General features: G+C 44.9%; 1 protein-coding gene across 1 annotated transcript in view; it reads left to right on the top strand.

Annotated features, from left to right (window-relative positions):
- LOC119458030 (uncharacterized) overlaps positions 1 to 21,169 on the top strand; it is a 31,863-nt gene extending 10,694 nt beyond the window's left edge. Inside the window, exons 5-14 of the mRNA XM_037719822.2 lie at positions 254 to 648; positions 1,094 to 1,193; positions 1,983 to 2,088; positions 3,070 to 3,193; positions 5,027 to 5,084; positions 6,613 to 6,783; positions 7,910 to 7,990; positions 10,113 to 10,204; positions 10,844 to 11,032; positions 14,226 to 21,169. Coding sequence (XP_037575750.1) covers positions 254 to 648; positions 1,094 to 1,193; positions 1,983 to 2,088; positions 3,070 to 3,193; positions 5,027 to 5,084; positions 6,613 to 6,783; positions 7,910 to 7,990; positions 10,113 to 10,204; positions 10,844 to 11,032; positions 14,226 to 14,286 — 1,377 coding nt within the window. The 3' untranslated portion in view covers positions 14,287 to 21,169. The remainder of the gene's footprint in view (positions 1 to 253; positions 649 to 1,093; positions 1,194 to 1,982; positions 2,089 to 3,069; positions 3,194 to 5,026; positions 5,085 to 6,612; positions 6,784 to 7,909; positions 7,991 to 10,112; positions 10,205 to 10,843; positions 11,033 to 14,225) is intronic.
- Positions 21,170 to 21,830: the final 661 nt, after the last annotated feature.

The raw sequence follows: 21,830 nt of genomic DNA, 5'->3' as shown, positions 1-21,830 counted from the left end.
GCAACAGTCATTGTTAGCACTTTCGTCATCTTGCTCTGTAGAAAGTACTCGCTTTAGCCAAACGCAACCAGCTCAAAGCAACTATAGCTGAAAATGTGGGGGGAAAAAAAGCAGCTCATGAGACAGCCTAGCTAATGCTATTGCAAGCAGCTATTGCTGCTGCGCCCAGCTATTGCTTTGCAAGTTTGTGTGCGCTGCATGAGACTTCATTCCTTTTTTGCCCTTGTAAAACGTTTTGTTACTGAACTCGCAGCCCAGCCAACCAGCAGGAACTTCCACACGAAATGTTTTGCACACGAGACCTTCACACCTCCCAACAAGCTCAACCCCTTTGCACTATGCCAATTTCCCGCCGAGTCCTGTCGGAAGCTCGGAGCGGGACATCCCCGACGTTGTATCGCGACCCATCCTAACAGTTGCCACAGCGGCGACTCCCGGCTCATTGAGTACTTCCACGTGTCGCCGAGGGTGTGTTGAAAGTGACAGGTCCACTGCAACTATAGGCGGTGCCAACGGTGGTTGCACACCAGCCTGGCTTGTGGCGCCCCCTGGCAGCCCACGCCGGACTCACAGCGACCCCGTCATCCATCTAGACGAAGTTGATGAGGAGCAGGCAGATAATCCAGGCATCTGGACATATCGACCTAGGTGGGTTCAGCTTGATTCTTTCATTTGAGTTTAGGTCATCAACTTAGAAGTGCTGGCAAGTCATTTTGGCCAAATCAGAGCCACCTTTCTGTAGTTCCAACGTGGTTACCACCACCCATTACAGTGTCTTTTGCTTGATGTTTCCTTCGGTCTTTGCAAACCTCTATTTCTTATGAGAGTCATTTGTTGGCCATTTTACAGCAGTAATCTCCACTGTAGCTTGACAGAATATTTTTTTTTTTTTTGATTTTCTGAGGCCTTCATGGCCTAAGAAAATCAGTGATTGTAAATCAGTGTCTGCCCAATTCAGTGTTTAAGTGATGTCTCTGGCATGGTTCAGATGTTCCAAAGACGTCATCAGTTTAGACAATACAGGCTTCTAAGATTGAAGCAGCAAATCTGGAGTGTGTAGTCTGCTATAGAGTGAAAGTGGCTTGTCATTCAGGTCCGGCTTGGTCAATAGCAAACCAGATCATTCTGCAACTTTGCGGGCACGAGCAGCGATACCCGAAGAAGTGAAAGCACTCCAAGAAATTAACAGCAAGGTAAGTTCAGACTTGCTTCAGTTGTAAAGGGCTCAAGTTTTCTCACTGTTTCAATGGCATGCAAGAATATTTTTTACGTAATGGTGTTACATTCTATTTTCCGTTACACTGATTGAATGATGCCAACGGTAACTGGCAGTGCAGAGGCAGTCATACTATTGACAAGCAGACTAAATGAAAGATTATTGCAATCGTTTTATTATCACAGTCCCGTTTTTTTATTCATTCATGCTTTTCACTTGGGTGACTTGGCAACTGTGGTGTTCCACTTGTGGGCAGAAGGTCATGAACATCAAAAGACGAGCATGAAATAGCATGACCCCAAGGAAGATGATAGGATGAGTGCTGCTTCGTTTTCATACTACATTTTGTGCTCGTCTTTTTGTATTAATAAACATGTACAAATTCGCCCAACAAATGATTTTGCTAAGAGTCATGGGTTGAATTCACAATCAATCAAATTGCAGATGTGATTGATTGATTTATTGATTAGCTGATTGGCTGATTGATTGACAAGTTCATTGGTTCTAAAGGTGTCGGCAGCTGTGCTAAGAAACCTGTGTTCCAAGACTGCAAAGGGAGCTGCAAAAACAGTGAAACACCTATTTTGTCGGATATTGGTGGACATAGCAAAACTCCAGATGGTAAAAAATGAATCCAGAGTTCAGTACACCAATGTTTTTCATTGTTCAAATGTCTAGTTAGAGTACAGAGCTTCACTAGCCAAATTAGTCGTCATTTAATTGTGGCTGCCATGCTAGTGCTTATAACTCGTTTGTCAATGCCCAGCTGTGGAACCAGGTGCAGCACCTTCAGTCGCAGCTGGAGCTGCTGCGAAGAATAAAGTCGCCAGACAAGTCTCTCTCCACCTCGTCCAATGGTGTCAGCTTTGCAGGTTTGTGGGGGCATTGCCCTCCCTTCTTTCATCCTTTAACTGGCGTCAGCTGGTTGGTGAGATTACTCAATGTTATCGTCAATGTGTATGGCAAAAAATCCCACTTGCTCTTATGATCAGCCCAGTGCACTGCTGCAAGCGCTGCTGCAAGCGCTGCTGCAAGCACTGCTGCAAGCGCTGCTGCAAGCGCTGCTGCAAGCACTGCTGCAAGCATTGCTGCAAGCACTGCCCATCAAGGAATGCTATCTTTCCTTGAATTAGCATGCCACTTGCCGTGGTGGTGTAGTGGCTTTGGCATTGCGCTGCTAAGCCCGCTGGCGTGGGATTTAATCCTGGCCACAGCAGCCGCGTTTCGACGGGGGCGAAATGCAAAAATGCCCGTGTACCGTGCATTGGGTGCACGGTGAAGATCCCCAGGGGGTCAAAATTTTTCTTTGGTCATTGTCATCGTGAATCTTCCTGCCAGTTTGCCATCACGTTAACTACGGTGTGCCTGATAATCATGTCGTAGTTTTGGCATGTAAAATCCCAGAATTTAATTTATTTTTAATTAGCATGTCCAATGGCACACATATTAAAGAAATTATGAGTATAGTCTTATTTCTCTCACCAACATAAGCTCTAACCGAATGTCTTATGTGCAATGCATCTACACTAATGTTCAGTTTTCAAAGCACACGTTAGCCCTGCTGTCGCCAGTGCGACCATACATTGAGTGGTAATTTTCACCCCCGAACTTCGCTCATGCAGTTGTGTCAACTTGCGTACAAAAATGAGGCTGGTACAGAATGATCCGACTGATTGTAAACTTGCCTGTTGGAGTTGCAAAACTCCTTACAAAATCTATCTCTGTAGATGTTTACGAGTGCAAGTAAAGGGCTGCATCCTTATTTGTAGCCAATGAGGCATCAACAGTGGAATCTAATGCCGTTGACTAACATTTTGTTTACATTAAAAAAAAAAAAACATTGATTGTTGCAGAACTGTTGGCAGACGTATACTATGCACAGCGAGAGCGGGACGACTCAATCAGTGAGCGGCTGGCAAGTGCCAACCAAAGCCTGGACCTGTACCAGAAGGAACTGCAGAAGCTAGCAGAAGCAAGGTCGGTGACACAGGCTCTTCCTTTCCCATTCTGCCTGTTCTGACATTGCAAACTCGACATTCCACGTCTCAGTGCAATTGACAGTGCACCATTTTTGGACAATAACACACACTATGGTTACTGTATCTTGTTTGTTTGTTTGTTTGTCTGTTTGTTGATACTGTTAGCCCCCAAACTTGTAATGAGGCCCCAAAAGGCTATTACAGTAGTGGTAATACAGAGCATAAAAGATGATGTATACAGTCGAATCTCGTTGATACGATCTTCACGGGAACCGGAAAATAAAACGTATTATCCGAACATAATCATATATAAGAAAAAGAAATGGTATATAAGAAAAATAGGTATTATGCAGAATCGTATCAACGAGATTCCACTGTATCTCACTTTCATATGAAACCTAACTTATCACAGTAGACACTATGCCTTTTGCTCATTAAGGCAGTGAATCTAGGAGCACAGACAAATTGTCCACATTCATACTAAAATAGTGCACGGTGATCACGTGGCACATGGTAAGAACAGGAAAATTGTAATTTTAGGGAGCTGCGTATGTTGCCTACATGCTGATAGGTTTTTGCATTCGGTTTTTGTGTGAGGTGTGCTCAGTGCATCAATCTCTGTAATGTCACCATTGCTGTAAGCAATTGTGTAAAGACAAGCCATCTCCTTAACAAATCGCACGCAGTGCACATAGTAAATTCTTAAATCACTGTGGTCTCTGCCGGTGGATTTAGAATGCCATAGGGCCAGGCATAAATGTAAAGGCTGATTGTAAGTTGCATTGCTTTGTCTGTTGACCAACGGCTGTGCTAGTCAGTCTCGCTGCTGTCGATTTGCTTACTTTTTTTTTAGATAGCAGGCGTTTTTTCATTAAAGACCATTTTTCCTTTGGTCATTGTCATCGTGAATCTTCCTGCCAGTCTGTTATCATATGAACGAGACAAGTAATCTACACCTTCATTTACAACCCTCAGAAAAGGAGTGGAAAAAAAAAAAAAGAATGAGCGGCTCTTATGTAACTACCTTATTGAGCCAACGGACAAAAAGGATTAAGCATTGGGGAGATTAACCATGTGCTTAACTGAAATGTGGAAGTAATAATGCAAAGGGAAGTAAAAGTGGGAGAGAAGAAAGCTTGTCACCAGAGGGAGCCGAATCCACAGTGTCTGCATGTGTGCAGTGCTCTACCAATTGAACTATGACTGCGACTGTTCCCCGTCCACTTTCTTGGGTAATTGTGTATGTGTAATTAACATGGCCGTAGTAGTTTTAGCCATCGCTACTCGCAGCAGTGGTGTTAGAAGAAGTTGAACCCCTCGGTTACTTTATTCTTCTCTCTCATTGCATAGCAAGGGTCTAGAATTTGGAAGTCTTGTTGCTGTAATACAGCATGTGAGGCTCTGTTGGCCAGTTTCATGTACCATGTAACACCTGTGGTTGAAAGGATGCCCCAGATTCGTAGTGAGGCATCATGAGAGATGTTTTACTTTCACATTATGCCAGCATGCACAGGTGATCAATAAAAAGTAGGGATCCTCCCTTTTTTTCATTTTTTTTAAATATTGATATAGGGGCAGGGAAGCAGATATGAGAGCATTTAAATATGTAACTCGTAGTGCCAGCGAGCTACAGCTAAATAGAGGAAAGATTGCTAAGCTGAACGCAGAGGCAAATACTGGTGTGAGCTTTGCATGTCCTTTGAACGAAATCAGTTTGGCTGAAAATTTCATGAGTTTGCATCCAGAACAATCAATGTCGTGGTTAGCTTGCTGCACATTGAAGGAGCTGATTATTGGCCTGACTTTCATTTTTTTTCTATTGTGCTCTCAGGAGTGATGCATCAGATGGCTCAGGCGATGAAGAGAACTGCGACAACCTGGTCCTGAGTGTGAGTCTGTTTGACGTTTCCTTCCTGGATTTTGTTTGTGGAGATGCAGTGATTTATTGGCAGTGCTCCGATGCCATTCATTTAAACCAATTTGTCACGCTGCTGCCAAGTGGCTTTTATTACAACTCTTGCTAGGTCTAGTGCTGTGTGGGCTGTGTGTAGCCTATACCACTGGCATTTTGTTTAAGATCGGGCAACTCAGTTTCCTGGTTTACAAGTGCAAAACTATCTGATGATATTCAGCACATGCTGTGTGTCACTGTCGCCGCTCTGCCACCGCGCACTTAGCAGCAACGACCTGATACACGGGGACAAATATGGGCTAGTGATTTTTAGGACCTTGAGACAGAAGTGGGGATGCAGTCCAAGCCGCGAAGGCCCTGCTGGTATACTTACGCCAGTCAGGTCTTGTAGACATTCTTTGAACTTCTCTTAGTCATGTGTGCTTGATTTGTTTGTTTATTCCTTGTCTTTTTTTCTCTGTTTATTTTCTTGTCCCCTTGATGTACCGTATTTACCCGATTCCAATGTGCCCCCGAATCTAACGTGCACCCAATTTTTTCGGGCTTAGCGGTAAGAACATAGAAGTGCACCTGAATGTAATATACTGCCGATTCATAAAAGAAAAATATAGCAATGCCCCCCACGTTCACCATTAGAAAACGGGGAGACGTGCAGAATTTACCTTCACAGACGGGATTTTCTTTTTAAATGAACTTTTTAATGAAAGCGGCATGTCGTCACCGCCATTTGCGCTTCATTGGCTGCAGACACCAAGTACACAGAGGCGGTGTTCCTCAAATGATTACTTTAGAGATACTACTATCACTTTCGCGAGACTGCATCGAACTTGTCGATGTATGCGTCTGACAGCCTTCCTGGCACTGTGCGCAGATAATGAGCTTGGCATAGCACCAGGAATGGTGGGGCCAATTCTGCTGATACATCCAGTGCCGAGTCTTGCGAAAGTGATAGTACCTCCAAATGTTAGTGGCCGAAAATACCGCTCAAAATATTAGTTGCGCGCAAAATGAACCAACAGCGACCTTCACAAAAACATGCTTAGTCACCTTTTTGGGATGGCGATGGTGCTCCGTCTGAGGGCTCTGACAGTGGGCTGTTGCCAACGCCATGACCACGGTTTTGGTTATGTATCCGATTGTAATGCGTTGGCAATTCACAGACCCATTTTCTTGGAAACAAGGCACACGATAGATTTGGATAAATACGGTAATTTCAAATACGTCATCTGAAGTAATACGTCCTGCATATATCGGGGCTGACATCTTCAGCTTCCATTTAGCCCTCTCGCTCTATCTCTATCATTGCCTTCTGATGCTACTAGCAGAGTTTGTCCAAGCTGGTTGCAAGGCTTCATTGTGTTGTTAGTGTCCTGTTGTGCTGTGAAGCTGCTGTACCAGCGTGCAAGCTAGCTTTCAGTGCTTGCTGCGTTGTGTGAATGGCTGCACCACTGTTTATGTGCCAACATTTGCCAGCCAGTGGTGGCATCATCGTTTTGCCTTTGCAGGGTCTCGACAAGATACTCCAGGGTCTGGAAGGCAGCTGGGCGCCAGCACGGGTGACGCGCCACCAGGAGACGCTGCTGGCGACTGTGCAGCGTCTGCGTGACCACCGAGGCAAGAGGGCACGGCACCGGCTGCGGGCCATCCAGGCCGAGCGGGACGTTGCACTCGAAAAGGTCACTGTTGTCGTCAGCTTCTTCTTTATTGGCTGAGAAACGTACCCCCATAAACGTACCCCTTTCTTAAACAGGCCTCCACATGAATGTCTTCAATGGCTCCATTGATTAGAGTGCAGTGCTGCACCTTAGCTGAAGTAGATACAGTGAAATCTCTTTAACATGTACCCACTTAAAGCGTACTAATGCTTTAAACGCAGTTGCGACAAATCCGCGACCCAGTCTCCACAGAGACTAATGTACTGGCTGATCACTTAAGCCGTAGCGGCTCGTCGTATGCTTACTCGTTAGTGTGTGCCACAATCACATTTTGTTGCGGAACGTTCAAAGCGCCACCTCGACTCTTGACGTGGCTGTTACCACTCTGTGCCACAAAAGATCTTCCTTTGTGAAAAGTACATATACCGGGCTAACCAATGATTGCAGCTTCTGTGCAGGTATGATGATAAGCATCGGAAATTAATGGAGGTGTGGTGGCGGCCTCGGCAAAGAATATAACCACCGACGAACGTGCTGATATGAGTTATCACTGCCAACCCTATTGCGATAAGCATCTTCAACTGTGTGCTCAGCAGCACATGTGGCATAGTGCGCAGCACCATCGTAAGCATACTGCATGTTTTTCCGAAGTGATAAGCCTAACGCACCGCCGTTCTCTGTGGCCTCTTTGAGAAACAAAAGCAGCCCGCTGCTGCCACATTGACTCAAAAAGATATGCAGTGTACCCAAGCACCGCCATGAGCAGCACGCGCACAAAAAGCTTAATGCAGGTGCAGGTCTGCCAACGAAAACACGCTTGTGTACAGCAAGTGTTCCGGTACAATGACAGCGAGTGCTTAGTAGGCGACACTGCGTGCAAATTTCACAACTGTCCTACGCTCAGTGGAGTTCAGAAGAATCTGTGAGTTCAGATTTTTGAATTCAGGTGCAGATTTGTTCAGAATGTTAATGGGAGGTTCCTAATTCCTATGTACCTAATTGGCCCGGGTGTACGTCTCTTAATAGACAAATAGGCATATTTTAGTGCTATCTTGTTCTCGCGTTGTGATTTTGCTGGAAGCTGATCTCCCGTATCCCTTTTCACATTCTTAATTAGAAATTGTCTTTTTTTTTCCTGTCTGTTCAGGTTAAAGTCCTCGAGAAGGAAGTTCAAGAGCTGCACATGAAAGCCATCTGGAAAAGCGAGAACTGGGGATGCTCAAGCAATGTAAGCAACAAATTCCTTGTGTTCTTCTTCTTTCTGGGGTTTTACGTGCTAAATTCCTTGTGTTTCTTCATCTCTCCTCATAAACATAAGAGGTGATTGCCGAACCAATCTTAGATTGTCAGATTGCCCTTCCAGAAACCTTGCGACAGTTTTTTTAGTGGCAAGACACCTAGCTGCAGAGAAAATTATAGCTGAAGGTGCTCCACGTCACGATCATTGTTGTAATTTATGTCCAGCGCAGGGTCATAGAATATATGTGCATAGAAATATATGCGCACTGGCTGGGACCTTCGGTCAGGATCGAATTAACCGAAAAATTCTATAAATCATAGTCGAACTAAAGTCTGCTGTACGAGCAAGGTCGTCTGTAGGAAAGTTTAATAATATTTCTTCTCCGGCGGCCGAAACATGACGTCGAAAACCTTTTCGTATATTCTAGCTTCTTCATCGCTTGAGTCCTCACTGGTCGATTCGGAACTAGAGCTAGAATCGTCGCTCTCCGCAAGCAGTAAAAGCGCGAGCAGACGCATGATTGCTTCCGAGCTGCGACAGAGCACGCCCGGGCTTGCCCGCGCAGCGCGTAGCGTCGGTCACGCGGTGCGCCACGTTCTGCGCACGCGCCGGGCGCTTGCGACTTCCGGTCGAATCCGCCGCGTTTCGCGGAGTAAAGAGAGCTGCTCCGTGGAGCGGATTTCGCGGCGGAGCTGCTCCAGATCTGCCAATGAAACATAGAGGGAGCACTCTCAATTTGCCAATGGAACAGACTTGCTCCGCGTGGAGCAGAAAAACTGCTACCGGAAGTGCTCCGAATCTGCCAATGGAATTCACCATAAAATTGAACAACTTTGCTTTCATTTGGTTGAGATTCAATGTGATTATATCAGTTATCATCTGTGATTAACTGCAATTTACTAATTATAAAAGTGACATTATTTTATTGGAGCTGGCATCATGTTTTCACAGTTGTGGCACCAATCTTGTCCTACATTTTACATTTGCTTGTTTACAAAAGACCTGTTCTGAAAAAAAGCAAATCTGTGAGCACCTTGGAGCACAAATCTGCCCTTTATTGCGTCCAAATAGTTGTCGCTGGCACCATATTACAGGTGTTATCACACTGGGGAACACATTGGCTAGCATTGCCCACCAGTGCTCGTCCGGATATGTGTTCTGAATCCTGACAATCATCGCTTCGGTGCAATAGAGCCACCATCAATGTGCCATTTCTGGACAGTGTTGCCCAATGTATTGCACCGTGTGACGGTACCCAGAGTGCCGAATGTTCGAGGTGCCATCTGCAAGGTTTCATTCAAAATTCTCGCAAACCTTGTAGACCTAGCTGATCTTGAATAAGAGTCTTGCAGATCTTGCAATGTGTCACCAAACCCTGCTTGTCCTCAGTGATCACGAAAAACAGTAAATCAATGGAAGGATAATTTTTCGCGCTTGTTGAGGTGAGGACTGAGTATGACGCTTCTCCGCCTAGTTCAGGGGACCAGCGCAACACATGGTCCACACGTTTCAAACTTGTTCTGGTCTGGGCTGTGAACACACCAGTACATCACAATCTGAAGAGGACACTTGCATTTTGAAAACTTGGTGGTTCATGAAGCAAGTGGCAATTATAAATGTCTAATGTAGTAAGCCAAACTAACTATTTTTAATATACTAAATGTTTTTAGTTCATCGAATAGGGTGTGGAAACATTGCTGAAGAATTGTTGCACCTCTTCCTTGCTTTTCAAAGTAAATGGTATAATTCTACAGCAAGCAATTAGCAGACTCGTGCGTGCTCTTACGAGTCTCTGGTTAATAGATACAAGGCCCATTGACAATGTCTTTTTCTCCAGTTTTCTTTCTTGAAACAGTCTTTGCCTCTTTGACAGCCTTGCCCAGTGTGCCCTGTTAGAGATGAGGGCACTAGTTGTCATTCATGCTCATGTAACTGGGCAGCAAAAATCAAAGGCTACCCCCCCCCCCCCCCCCGCCCTTTTTTTTCTTTTTTTTTTCTTTCTGTCTTTCTTTCTTCAAGTTTTGTTTATTCGGTGAAGCTCTATCTTTCCCAGACAGAAAACGGGATTCAGCCGGTGGGTGTCCCCCCCCTTTTTTTTAAAATTTTGCAGGATGCCGTGCAACAGGCGACCAATGAGCGGAACGCTGCACTCGGCCGACTTCACGAGCTTCAAGAAAGCCTCGCAGCACAGGCAAACAACGGGTGCGCAAACCTTGTCCTTGCTGAGTTGTCTGTTGAAGGCTGATTCCTACTGTGGACAGAATCCCCGATATTGTCCGCGGAGTGAGTGGTCGGTGGCTCTACAATGTCGAATCATGCTGTGAGGAGACAGTCTGCCAGCGCATGACTTAGTGCCACTGACTTGTAGGACATGTGCTCTACAGGTATTTCCAGAGCACATGGGAACCTTGAAGACTCCCTAAATTCTTTGAGAGTTTTCTTTTTCTTTGTAGCCAGAATATAACAGCCTCTTGCAAACAGAAATTTATTGCAGGCACTGCACATTGTTTTACATTTCACATTGGGTTTGTTTGATTACCCATGCAATCAGACCAAGGAAGCATTGTCCGGGTTTCATTTCATTTATTTTTACCCTCGGGGTCTTTTGGCATTAGTCATAGAAAGGCGTGGCTCATAGCAGTCTTTAAAAATACAGGTTTCAATTAGTGCAAGTTGCGAGAACTTGTGCTTATTTTTACATCAGCTCCTTTAATAGATATCAGAAATAACATTCTTTTGCACCTAGTGCTAGTTCATTGTGGCCTGGTATATCTTCACTAAGTGAGTACATCTATTGATATTTCTGAGTTGTCTCAATCACTCTTTTTTTATTTAATGCAGTGATCGAGGCACTGGTGACGGAGTCAAGATATCGACAGAAGCGCAGACAGACTTCATTGGCGTTCAAGATGGTGTTGATCTGGCTGCAAGCTCATTCCTGCAGGAGCTCAAGGAGGAAGTCAGTCGGATCAGCCAACGTCTCGACGAAGAGGCTGCATCACGGCAGAATGCAGAGCTGAAGTGTCAGAGGTAACGTCTGCGGCGCATCTGCTTTTTCGTTTTATATTTACATGGTGTCTTCAAGGAAAGATACAGTCGTAGCTGGGATGAACCCCCCCCCCCCCCAGAACCAACGCATTGTTGGACTCTAAATGACTCGAAGCTTGTTTAAGGTAGCAGCACTATCGGACATCACGAACACAGCCTTGCCGCCTGTGGCTGTCTGCTCCGCGAGGACGAAGGCGATGTATGGTGCTTGTTGCGGGAAGAATTGTGATGAGAGGCGTATGGGGCATAGAGAAGTTCGACACATATCCAAGTACATTTAAGGCTTTATACCCCTTGTGTCACAGCGGCTCACTTATTCTGAGGGATTTGCCAAGAATGGGCACATGCCTAGTTGATACATACCTAGTGACCCAAGTTGGTTACTAGGCCAGACAGCAGCCTGTAGCAAGCTGTCTGTTCGGGCACTTACCCAGTGGCCCAAGTTGCCAAGCCAACGTCCAATTTTTCGGACTCCCTGGGGGCCGCAAAAACGTCCGAAAGATCATGCAGTCCGAAAAAATGAATGCGTGCATTTTAGTGCCCCCAAGGGCTCAAATGGCCACAGGCACGTCCGACATAGCTCTAAAGGTGTGATGTTTTTTGTTGTCACCGATCTCGGAGGCGTGCGGGTGTTAGGAGAGATGGAGAGGGAAAGACGCATGGCAACACAGCAAGCAGATTTTAATCTCACACAAAACCCAAAAACCTCAAACTAAAAACTCAAACTACACTAAACAAATAAATACTGGAAAATGTACAACCTAATAAATTCATAACCATAAACTTAAGTACACTAAAACACGCTGCAGGAAAAATACTAACACATGTACAACCTAACCCTTAATAATCACTGAATGTGTCCTTAATTCAGACCACACTGATTCTGGGCGTTTCCCACATAGACGTCTGGCAACTCTGGCCTACTACAAGATTGGATCGTCCTTACGCAGTTCGTCCTCGTTGCTCGTATTCTCCCGGCGGGGATCTCGTTGGACCTTTCTTAATGTCGTTGCCTTCGCCGACTGTTGCATAGTCGTTGCTGCCTTACAGTCGGTCCTTCAACTTGTTCGCCTCCGAAGCCTGTATAACCCGGTCGCTGTTGCTGTGGCAGGAAGGCTTGACGGGTTAGGCCTAGGGACGTGCTCGGCCACCGCTTCCGTCCAGCTCCTTTCCCGAGTGCCGACGTTGTTTTCCGGGGATCATCGAACGTGCCGGTCTGCCGCGGAAGAGGGATCCTCTCTGGGGTGCCCGGTCCTGCCGTGAGAGGCTGCAGCCAGTCCAGGAGCCTCACTCGAACTTGCCGAGGTCGACGGCCACACCTTAGACGGCCAACGTCACGAACTCAGCCAGACCCCCAAGTCTTCCGTCGCCAGAGCGGAGCTGGCGATGCGACCTTCCTGGCCCGGAGCCACATCGATAATGCCCGAACTGTGCTGTTTCTCCCTCGATCACAGCTCGGTTCACGCGCCTCGCGCGCTCGCACCGTTCGGAACGCTCCGTTCATATCTTCTTTTTCGCGCCACAGGCGGCCTCTTACATATGACAAAAGGCCTGCCAATACACTTATTAGGGGTATCGGTGCTCTTACTATGATAGAAGACGCCGGGTGCACGCGTATATTAAGGGAAACATACCATGTCCCGTGACAATTGCCCCTTCCCACTCTTCATATGCTTCACTGGAATACTTTCCATATGCTTCACCGCGTGACACTGCCGTATTGAGGCGAAGCTGGCTTTTGGGAACCGGCATTATGCAACTCACCGTGCTTTCCGGGCTTTGAAGCCATTGGCGAGGATGACAAAGGCGGAGTCGGCACCATTGCTAACAGCGGCAAATTGTTTCAGTGAAAAACATGGCACCGAAAGCAAGAAGCTTGGTAGCGAACGTGGAAGTAGCTAGGCTTAGCGTTGCCGCGGTGGAGGCCACGGCTGCCAGTGGATCTGCGTGCGAGAGCGCTGGATCGAGGTGGCGAGATAATCAAAATGGCGGCGGTAGTGGCTTCGATTAATGCTGCTTCGGACCTACGGTCATGGCAAGAAGTCTGGAAATTGGACGGCGAATGCTTTTTACGTCCGAAATTTCAGACATCCTTAAAATTGACTCTGTGGTGTACATGGCAGTGACGCGAAGGCATCTGAATTATCGGGCATGTCCGAAAAATCGGGCATGTCCGAAAAATCGGGCATCCGGAAGATCGCTTGTTCGACTGTGTTTAACAATTGCATCCGCTGACGAAACGACGACAAATGCCGAACCCTGGGGAACAGGCAATAAAATCTTCACATTCAAAGAAGATAAATATGAAAGTGAGAATGAAATCAACATAGCTAACTCAGTATTTTAATGTAATTGGATGAAAGAAGGTACATATGGACATACATGAGTGGCATTGGACAGGTCTCCGGCTGTTTTTGTTGTAATCAGGGGTTTCGGAGGGAGCTTCTGTCCTGCTGTGGGCTTCATCCTGCAGCACAGACTGGCCACACAGTAAAAACAAAAGTGAAAGAAAAAATACATTCATGGCACCATAATGTTGATTTGAGCAGAGGTTGTTTTTTAGTCTTCTGTGCGTTGCTGAAGCACATAAAGTTTAGGTCAAAGTAGGTGACTACAACAAAAAGGTGCAGAGGCAGGGGACAAGTGCTATCACTGCAGTAGTACTTGCTCTGCATCGTGTGTGTGTGTGTGTGCGCGCGCGTGCATTCATTCATTCATTTCATGCTAGATATTATGTGCCGTAATGTAGGACCTTGGAACAGAGTTTCATCCCCATGAAGGCCGACACAGGCTACTTGTACATCAGGGTTTATATATTCCCAAAATTTTAAAGCCTAAAAGTTTTTCTTATGCCAAAGCAATTCCTCATTGACCAGCATTCAGACAGTCGCCACTCATGATAACATTGGCACGATTGCCATGGCAATGGCCAATCTTGGGTCGCTCTTGCATAGGAAAAACTTTGAGAATACAGGCCCAGGTTATTGCAATAAATCCTAAGTGAAGCACAAGAGCACAGATTCATACATCTCTGGCTAAACTGTTGGTGCACTTGCCAAAAGTTCTTGCTGAAGGATCCTTTTTGGACAGCGCCTTAGAAGTGCCTCTTGAAAACATAACTTCTTACTAAGTGTGGTTTAGTGGGTGCTTATCACATTTCCTTGAATCATTACAGGTTGGAAGAACTGGTGAACGGCTTCCAGAAGCGCCTCAACGGACTCAACAACAGCTTCTGATGACATTGAACCGTGGGACTGCTCGTGCCTTCAACCTTTGCAGCATCCAAAAGTTGAAAGCCAGCTTTTTAGGCCACTAGGGAAAGGTCAACATTCCAAGCAAATTGTGCATATTCTTTTCTTCTGGTTCATAAGCTAACCCCTGTTTCCACAGTTTAAGACACATTTTCTGCATCATAGATGCTCTATAAAGAGTGGCTATTGTATAGAGCTTTGAGAAAGTGAAGAGTAGAGTCTCTTTTTATTTTTTTAGAACTTGTTTGTATGTCTTGTTCAGTGCACTGTGTTTGTTAAATTGGTAGACATGCCGCGTTTCTTTCATTGATTCTTCACTGCCCGAAATTTTTCAGTATGCACAGGCGCACACCGCACCTTGGGCACTACAGATCTACTAGTAACTATAGGAACATATTTTCTTCTGCAATTGTATGAGCAGCATTGTTCACAGGCAACAAATTCCTGTCCAACAATAACTGATGGCTTGTTATAAAGCTGCAGCATTTGAACAGAAGAGAAAAGGCAGTAAGAAAGTTTGCCTGCAGTAATTTAGCTTGAGTGAAGAGAGCTGCTTCAGGGAGCTGCTTATCACATTGGGTTTGACCTGCTGCTCTCTGCAGGTTTCTAGCTCTTTGCCATGGAGTTAGTTCAACAAAAGTGCTGACTCGGCCAGCAAAAAGAAACAAACCAGTGTTTAAAAAATGAATGGATAAATTCTATGTGAGCTTTGCAAATGGGAATGCTCAACAGAGAAAAAGTAATTCGTTGCTGCTAGCTGGCCCACACTGCCTTCCAGCTGTTGGCCTGCAGTGACTGTACCCTGCACTGTGGATTGTTGCACGTTTATGCAGAGCTAAGCCCTGCTGCCGATTCTAGAACTGCCGAACCTAACCTCTAGGGCTGACAAACCACAGATCAAACAGTTTATCACATAACATGAAATAAAAAACTGCCTTTGCTGGTATAGCTGGATAAGCATCTGGTTAGGCTTAGCTGAGCTGTAGTGGCTTCCAGTATCAATTGGTTTGCCGTACAACACAAAATAGATGACTTTTCAGCTGGTGCTGATTCAGCCCACACCACAGTAGTTAGCTCAGCCCAGTACTTGAACTTAGTGGTTGCGTTTAGGGGTATGGGACTTGGCAAGCTTGTACTTGGTGTGTAACCTGAGGGGTCCATTGCATTTGCCTCACACTTCGTGAACTGTTTCACCGAAGGTCACAGAACCACAGGTCAGTGTTTGTTCTGTGCCTGTGCAAAAAAGAGTCCAGCACCTCTTGCATGAACCCGCACCAGCTTTTTGGCAAGTTCAGAGAATGCTGTGCACTTTGTCTGGAAATGCTTGCACTGTGCGAGATGAACGGCTATGCGCTAACACCACCATGTTGCACTGGTGAAATGAATAGCAAAGTGCAGAACCACCTGAACTAGCTCAATAAGTGCAGGCGAGTTGGATAGACCCAGCAACAACATTGTCACTAACACCGGCATGTTCCATATTTGTGTGGCAGGTGATGAGCTGTATAGGCTCAATGCACTCACTTGCATTCATGCATGCATTGCATAAAGTTTTGTGGTTCACATTTCATTGTAAAGAATGTCCCACTAGAAAATTTGCTGTAAGCGGCAAAGAGCAAGCGAAAATGCATGCCACAGTGCAAGCATTTGAAGTAGTGAGCAGAGTTGAAGAAAATGAGGCAGTGGACTAAACATTCGTCATTTACATTTGAGGGAAGAATCCTGATCTATTGCGTTAAAAGGACTCCCAAGTCAAGCACTTCTGTCCATCTTGCTGCAGGTTAATCATATTGTTGGAAGTTTTGTTCACATCAGTAGCATGTTGCATTGTAAGCACCAACTCAAGAAGTGAATAGCAGGTGTTGCAGAAGAGACATTCGCTTGTACGGGACACACGTCTCTGGCTTACAATTCTTTCTTCTTGCCAGTTGTTTCGACTGTTTTATGTGACAGCCAATTTGCCGCCATGTTCGTGGCATCCTCTCGGCTGAAACAGTGGCACGTTACAGGGACCAAACTTTATATAATCTACTTTGCATTGCTTTCGACTTTCCAGCCGCCTGCTGAATGAATATGTTCTTTAGTTGATGTAGCGACTCAATTTACACCTGTGCGTAGCGTCCATTACTATATTTTATTCCCCTCCCCACTTTATTCGTGATGTAGTGCACAAAAGCTCAGGTAATATACTCACCACTTGTGAATAGTACAAAGCACGGCGGCTGGGCCGCTCTTGCCCTTCTACGACTCCTTGTGCAATACGAAGGTCGCACAGCCAGCGCGCTGGTTTGCACGCGCACTTAACGCACTCCTAGCAGGCGTAGGATGGTGCCTGCTGTGTGCACAATGTTGAGGTGAAGGAAAGGTTGTGTGGACCACGGAAGTCGTGAGAAAACCGGTTTTCTAGGGTGCTCTGAAGTGGGCTGGTTGCAGTTTTATCTTCCACTCACGAATTCTTTCCAGAAAGAAATATCAAAATTTGCCTCTCCTCCCCCCTCTTTATTTTGCATTTGCATTCGTTTTTAAGTTTGCAGTCATGATAATTTGGGCCTTTTGGTGTGGCCATTACAGTAGAAATATTGTGCAAATTGCAAGCATCGTGAAATCTCTAGCGAAAGCTGCAATCTGCACATATGTATGCATGTATGTTGCACATGTCAACACATGCATGTGTGCATGTCATGGGGATGATGACCTGATGCAGGTGTTTTTGGCGAGTCTTCTCACTGCTTCCGTGGTCCACAAGCTTTCATTTCCGAGAGTACACATTTAAGTTGTCTCTTATTTCTTCTCACCTAGATCTTTATTTATTTGTGACCACCTTGATCTTGGTCGGGTGAGGCACTGTAATCTCTGTTTCTTTTACTTTTCTTTTTGTGAATTTTGTGGCGTGCAGTTATGATTTTAGAAATCGGTAGGGGCACGGGGAGATGGGTACAATGTGTGCGCTTTGGTGGCCTTCGCACATTGCAATTGTTGCGACACATGCGAGCAAATTGCCTCAGATTTTGTCACGGTTATTGGTAGTGTCTGTGAATGTGGTAGACACGGTGAACATTAAGGCAGCTTTAATGGCAATGTGTTTTTGAAGCTGTTTCTTGGGTGCTTTTTTTAGTAGGCAAGTGACTATTCCTTATAGTCATCTCTGCTGCAGAGAGTAAGATGCAATAGCTTTGTTAATAGTGTCATAAATCTTTGACTACGACGAAGTTTCATGAAGCTTTTGCAGCATGTTGCTGACTTGGAAAACAAAAAAAAAGTTTAAGAAATTGAAGATATCCTTGCCTGACATCATCACTGACCAGCAGCAGACAAAGTTTGTCTGTTTTTTATTCACCTAACAACGTTGCTGTCAGGTGCACAGTGGCTTATGATATTCTTGTGGCTTCTTTTACGGGTTTTTGCTTTGGCACAGTGACTTCTGCTAACTGAGTGTTACGTCTGTTAAGAGCTGAACTCTGCAATATTTTTGTGCATATCTATGCTTTTGGTTAGCACTGAAGTAATAATGTACACTCGTACCCACTTCTTTGTTGCTACTAACTCTTATTGAGAGTCGAGCTGTGTTTAATTTTGCAGATGGCACTTGGAAGTGGCGCACAAGGCAATGTCCAAAAGCAGTGCAGGCTGATACATGTGTGCACTTTATCTTATCTGTGTCTGCATAAGCAATGTTTTCTGGCCCATTGTGTAACTAGAGAGATAACTTACACATCCTGAGTTGTACCTTGTGCACCCCTTGTAAACACCCAAGTGCTGCCCATGGGTGCAAAGTGCTGCCGTACCAATGCTGGCTGCAACGCGCAGCCAGATAAAGGAGTAGCTGCAGTGATCACTGTAAACTGCCCACTCCGTATGCCCTTCAATGCGTCAAACTTAAAACCATCATCTGGTGCAAGCACTTGATATCTGCTGTCTGTGCCTTTCCAATGGCAGTAGTTGAAGTTTGTACATTGTCAACACACCGTCCTGATGCCAGTTTCTGAAACACCAGATTTCATGCCGGTGCCCATCAAACAGTGAGGCACATATGGGCTCACAGGCTTGCTTGTTCAGCAATAAATAAATCATATTTCATGGTGATTGTCACAAAGCTCTCATCTGCAGACAATGATGCTTAGACGCGGCTGTGCCTTGCACATATTGTATAGGCATTTCCTCCTATAGGAGTATTATTTTTTCACAAACTGCAAGCTGTATGGTGCTAAATAGTTCAATGCAGTCTGCATAGTGTGGATCGAATGGTGCCTAAATATGGAGAGGAGATTAAACTGTTCTTTCTGCGAAACTGCTTGCCCGTTCGAGTTAAGGTTTCGCACACAGCTAACATTTCATGTTATAGTTGGCTTAGTACTATGTGTGGGTGCAGTAGTTACCTGTCTTATTCAGAGTAAATTAAAAAGACACGTCCACAGCAGTGCCAGCCAGTAAATGTAGATTTTCTAAGCTACATGGCAGTGGTGTCTCTCAACTGTTTTGGCTAGAGACAGCATACACTGTCTCGCACTAACAATTACAGGTGGCGCCACTGTTTCTCTCACGGAGAAAGTTACCACTTTTGTCCTGCATGGCTGTGGATTGTGTGTAGTTAGTGTTTCTTACCCTTTATGTTTTTTTTTTATGAACATGTGAATACAACCATTTGTTTATTTATTATACATTCCCCCATTGCCCATAAGGCATTATTATGGGATTTAGTTACAATGTCAAATTAGCATATGCTTAAAATAGTAATACAAACAAGAATAAAAACCAAATAAACATCAAAGAGCCAAAAATCGGCAACAAACAAGCACTCACAAAAGGAAAAATTAGTTGCGTACAATCTTCGGTACTACAAATGACAAATTGTATACAATCGGCACATAACAAATAGTTAATTAGAAGGCTCGTCATTTATTCTGTATGTAACAGGCAAGTACTGCACTATTAGACATTAGACAATATGCACTCTCAAATACTACCACTGTGCAGGTTTTTAGTGCATACGAGCTAGTGGTTAAGCCAGAGCAGCAGTTTATGTCGTTTTCTTTGTTTATACAACATTCACTACAGATATGAGTGCAAAGGGGGAAGCTTGGAACTTGGTGTCGTTTTATTGTATGAAGATGCAGTCATGCATTTACAAAGTGATGTTGAAGTAATTAAGAGTATGAAGCCGTGACCCTGAATGTGTGAGTTCTAGTATGCAGTGCTAGAGTCCATAGTTTTTACACAAGGACATCCATTGATTGGTCTCACCATTGATTGGTCTCACGTTTGCGCCTCTCGATTTACTGTCCTCCTGTTTGAAGCACGTATGACTCCGATGTAGTTTTTTTTTTTTTTTTTCCGCTCACTTTGTGCCTTGAGCCAGCAATATTTTTGCAGTGATGCCACTTTCATGCCTCCTATTCATAGAGGACTTCTCTATCAAACAGCATTTCACTGCTATAGATATATAGTGTTTCCTACAAAAATCAAGCGTGGTGGTACAGCCAGCACAGAAGCAGTACGTGGATTTGCCTAAATTTAGTCCTTCTAGCTTCAAACGGCTTTGCGACTTTGCAGATTGGTGATTTTTTTGACCAAGTATGATTTTGACTAGCTGATATAAGGGCAACAATCCGCAATGGCTAGCGGAGACGTATTGCCTTGCTGTGTTTAGAAAACTGTGAATGCTTGGAAATTGAAAAAGATTAAGCGTAACAAATAACGTCACTAGAACATCTGAAGCTACAAGCATGAAAATCGGGACAAATACAAGTAGTAACCATAGTAGCTGAATGATAGAGCACCAGAATTCCCTCTAGTAATTTTTTTAGGAAACTTTATGGCTGTAGAAACACTGAGAGATGTTTGGTTGACCTAGATTGATAAAATACACTTCTGGAATTAACGAGTGTGTTGGCCTTTGCCATTAGTGGAGGCATTTGGTCATCAGAAAACGATGCAGAAAAAAATGGTGGCTGGCAATGCCACTTTGTGATTTATGAGCCAACTCTCTGTGGTGTTGAGTATTTTGGTAGCATCTGCTCAGCAGTGGTCAGTTGTTTATATCAGTAAAAAAAAGGGATTGCATTTCATTTTAGAACAAGCAAAGACTTTATCTTGCAACTTCTGTCGACATTTGATGCGCGAAACCCTAGAGGGCTTGAATATGTTAAAAAAGGTGATTTGTGACATCAGAATGACATTGGTGTCATGGCTTGAGTGTGAAATTTAAGAAGAAAGTTTGCCTGTTGTTTCCTCCACTAGTAATTGACCATTTTCTGCAAGGAAATGCAGTTGCGAGTATCGAAAAAAGAAAAAGATCCATCAGTCTAAGACATGTTGCTGTTCAGTGTTCCCTTTAACAAGTTTCAACTTTTGCCTTTATTCTTTCACGTACATGTGCAGAAATTGTCTATTCAGGCAAGTGCTGACACGATTTGAAGAAGTTTGCTGTATTAAAGCAAAATGTCAGTTTCTAGTGACCACTGGAAGCAAATGTGTTACGGGCCCTCGAATGTATTGCAATTTTATTTTATTTTTTAGTTTTATAGAAATCTAAGCATCCAGTTTATGACTGTAACGTGGCAACAAAAGGGGTTATGTGAACAGCACCTGATGGAGCCTATGAAGGAGGCAAAGGTTTCCTGTTAACTGTGGCACTGGTGATGCCATGCCACTGTTACGTGAACTGGAATTTTTGCATTTTTGTAATTTTTGTAAAAAATAATTGATAGCCTGAACAAGAAGTTTACTACCATCTGTTCACTGGAAGTGGGCTTTTCCTTTTGAAATGCAATACATTTCATTCGACTATGTTAAGATGTTGCCTATGGAGATCTTTCTTGTATTTCACCTTCGCATTCGAATAGTGCTAATGCTTTCCCTTAATGTGATTAATATTGTTACGCGAACGAAGGATTGAGTACTGGAGACTATTTACAAAATATATTTGCACAGGATAGCTGCAGCGCTGGCCAGTTCAGCCGACAGCTCGAGAGCCAAACGCAATTCGTCTTCTTCGTCTGGGCGCCCGCGCGCATCGTCCATAAGAAACACGCAATATGCATGTATCATTATCCCCGGCGGCAGAAGCACCGTCCCGGTGCATCTAAATGTCAGAGGGTACAGGAGGGTAATATGGTTTTAGGCGTGCGACATGCACAACGTCAGTGGAAGTCGGGGCAGATGGGGCACTGGTACTGACTGGGGCGATTTCATACGTAACTGGAGTCACGGCACGCAGCACTCGATATGGGCCTGTGTACCGAGACAGGAGTTTTTCAGACAGGCCAACGTGACGAGTCGGTGACCACAGGAGTACCAGAGATCCAGGCGAAAAGTGAACGTCTCTGTGATGTCGATCGTACAAACGCCGCTGGTTCGCTTGGGAGGTCAGGAGGCGAGCGCGGGCAATTTCGCGAGCTTGGGCAGCCCTGGTGATGGCGTCAAGTGCATATTCGCTGGTCTCTGCTGCGGCGGTTGGAAGGGATGTGTCCAGTGGCAATGTGGGTTCTCGGCCAAACAACAGAAAGAACGGGGAATAGCCGGCAGTGTCG

Source organism: Dermacentor silvarum, chromosome 7 (assembly GCF_013339745.2).
Source record: "Dermacentor silvarum isolate Dsil-2018 chromosome 7, BIME_Dsil_1.4, whole genome shotgun sequence".
Lineage (NCBI taxonomy): Eukaryota > Metazoa > Arthropoda > Arachnida > Ixodida > Ixodidae > Dermacentor > Dermacentor silvarum.
The sequence above is the reverse complement of the archived record's forward strand: the minus strand, read 5'-3'. Positions and strand labels throughout refer to the sequence as shown.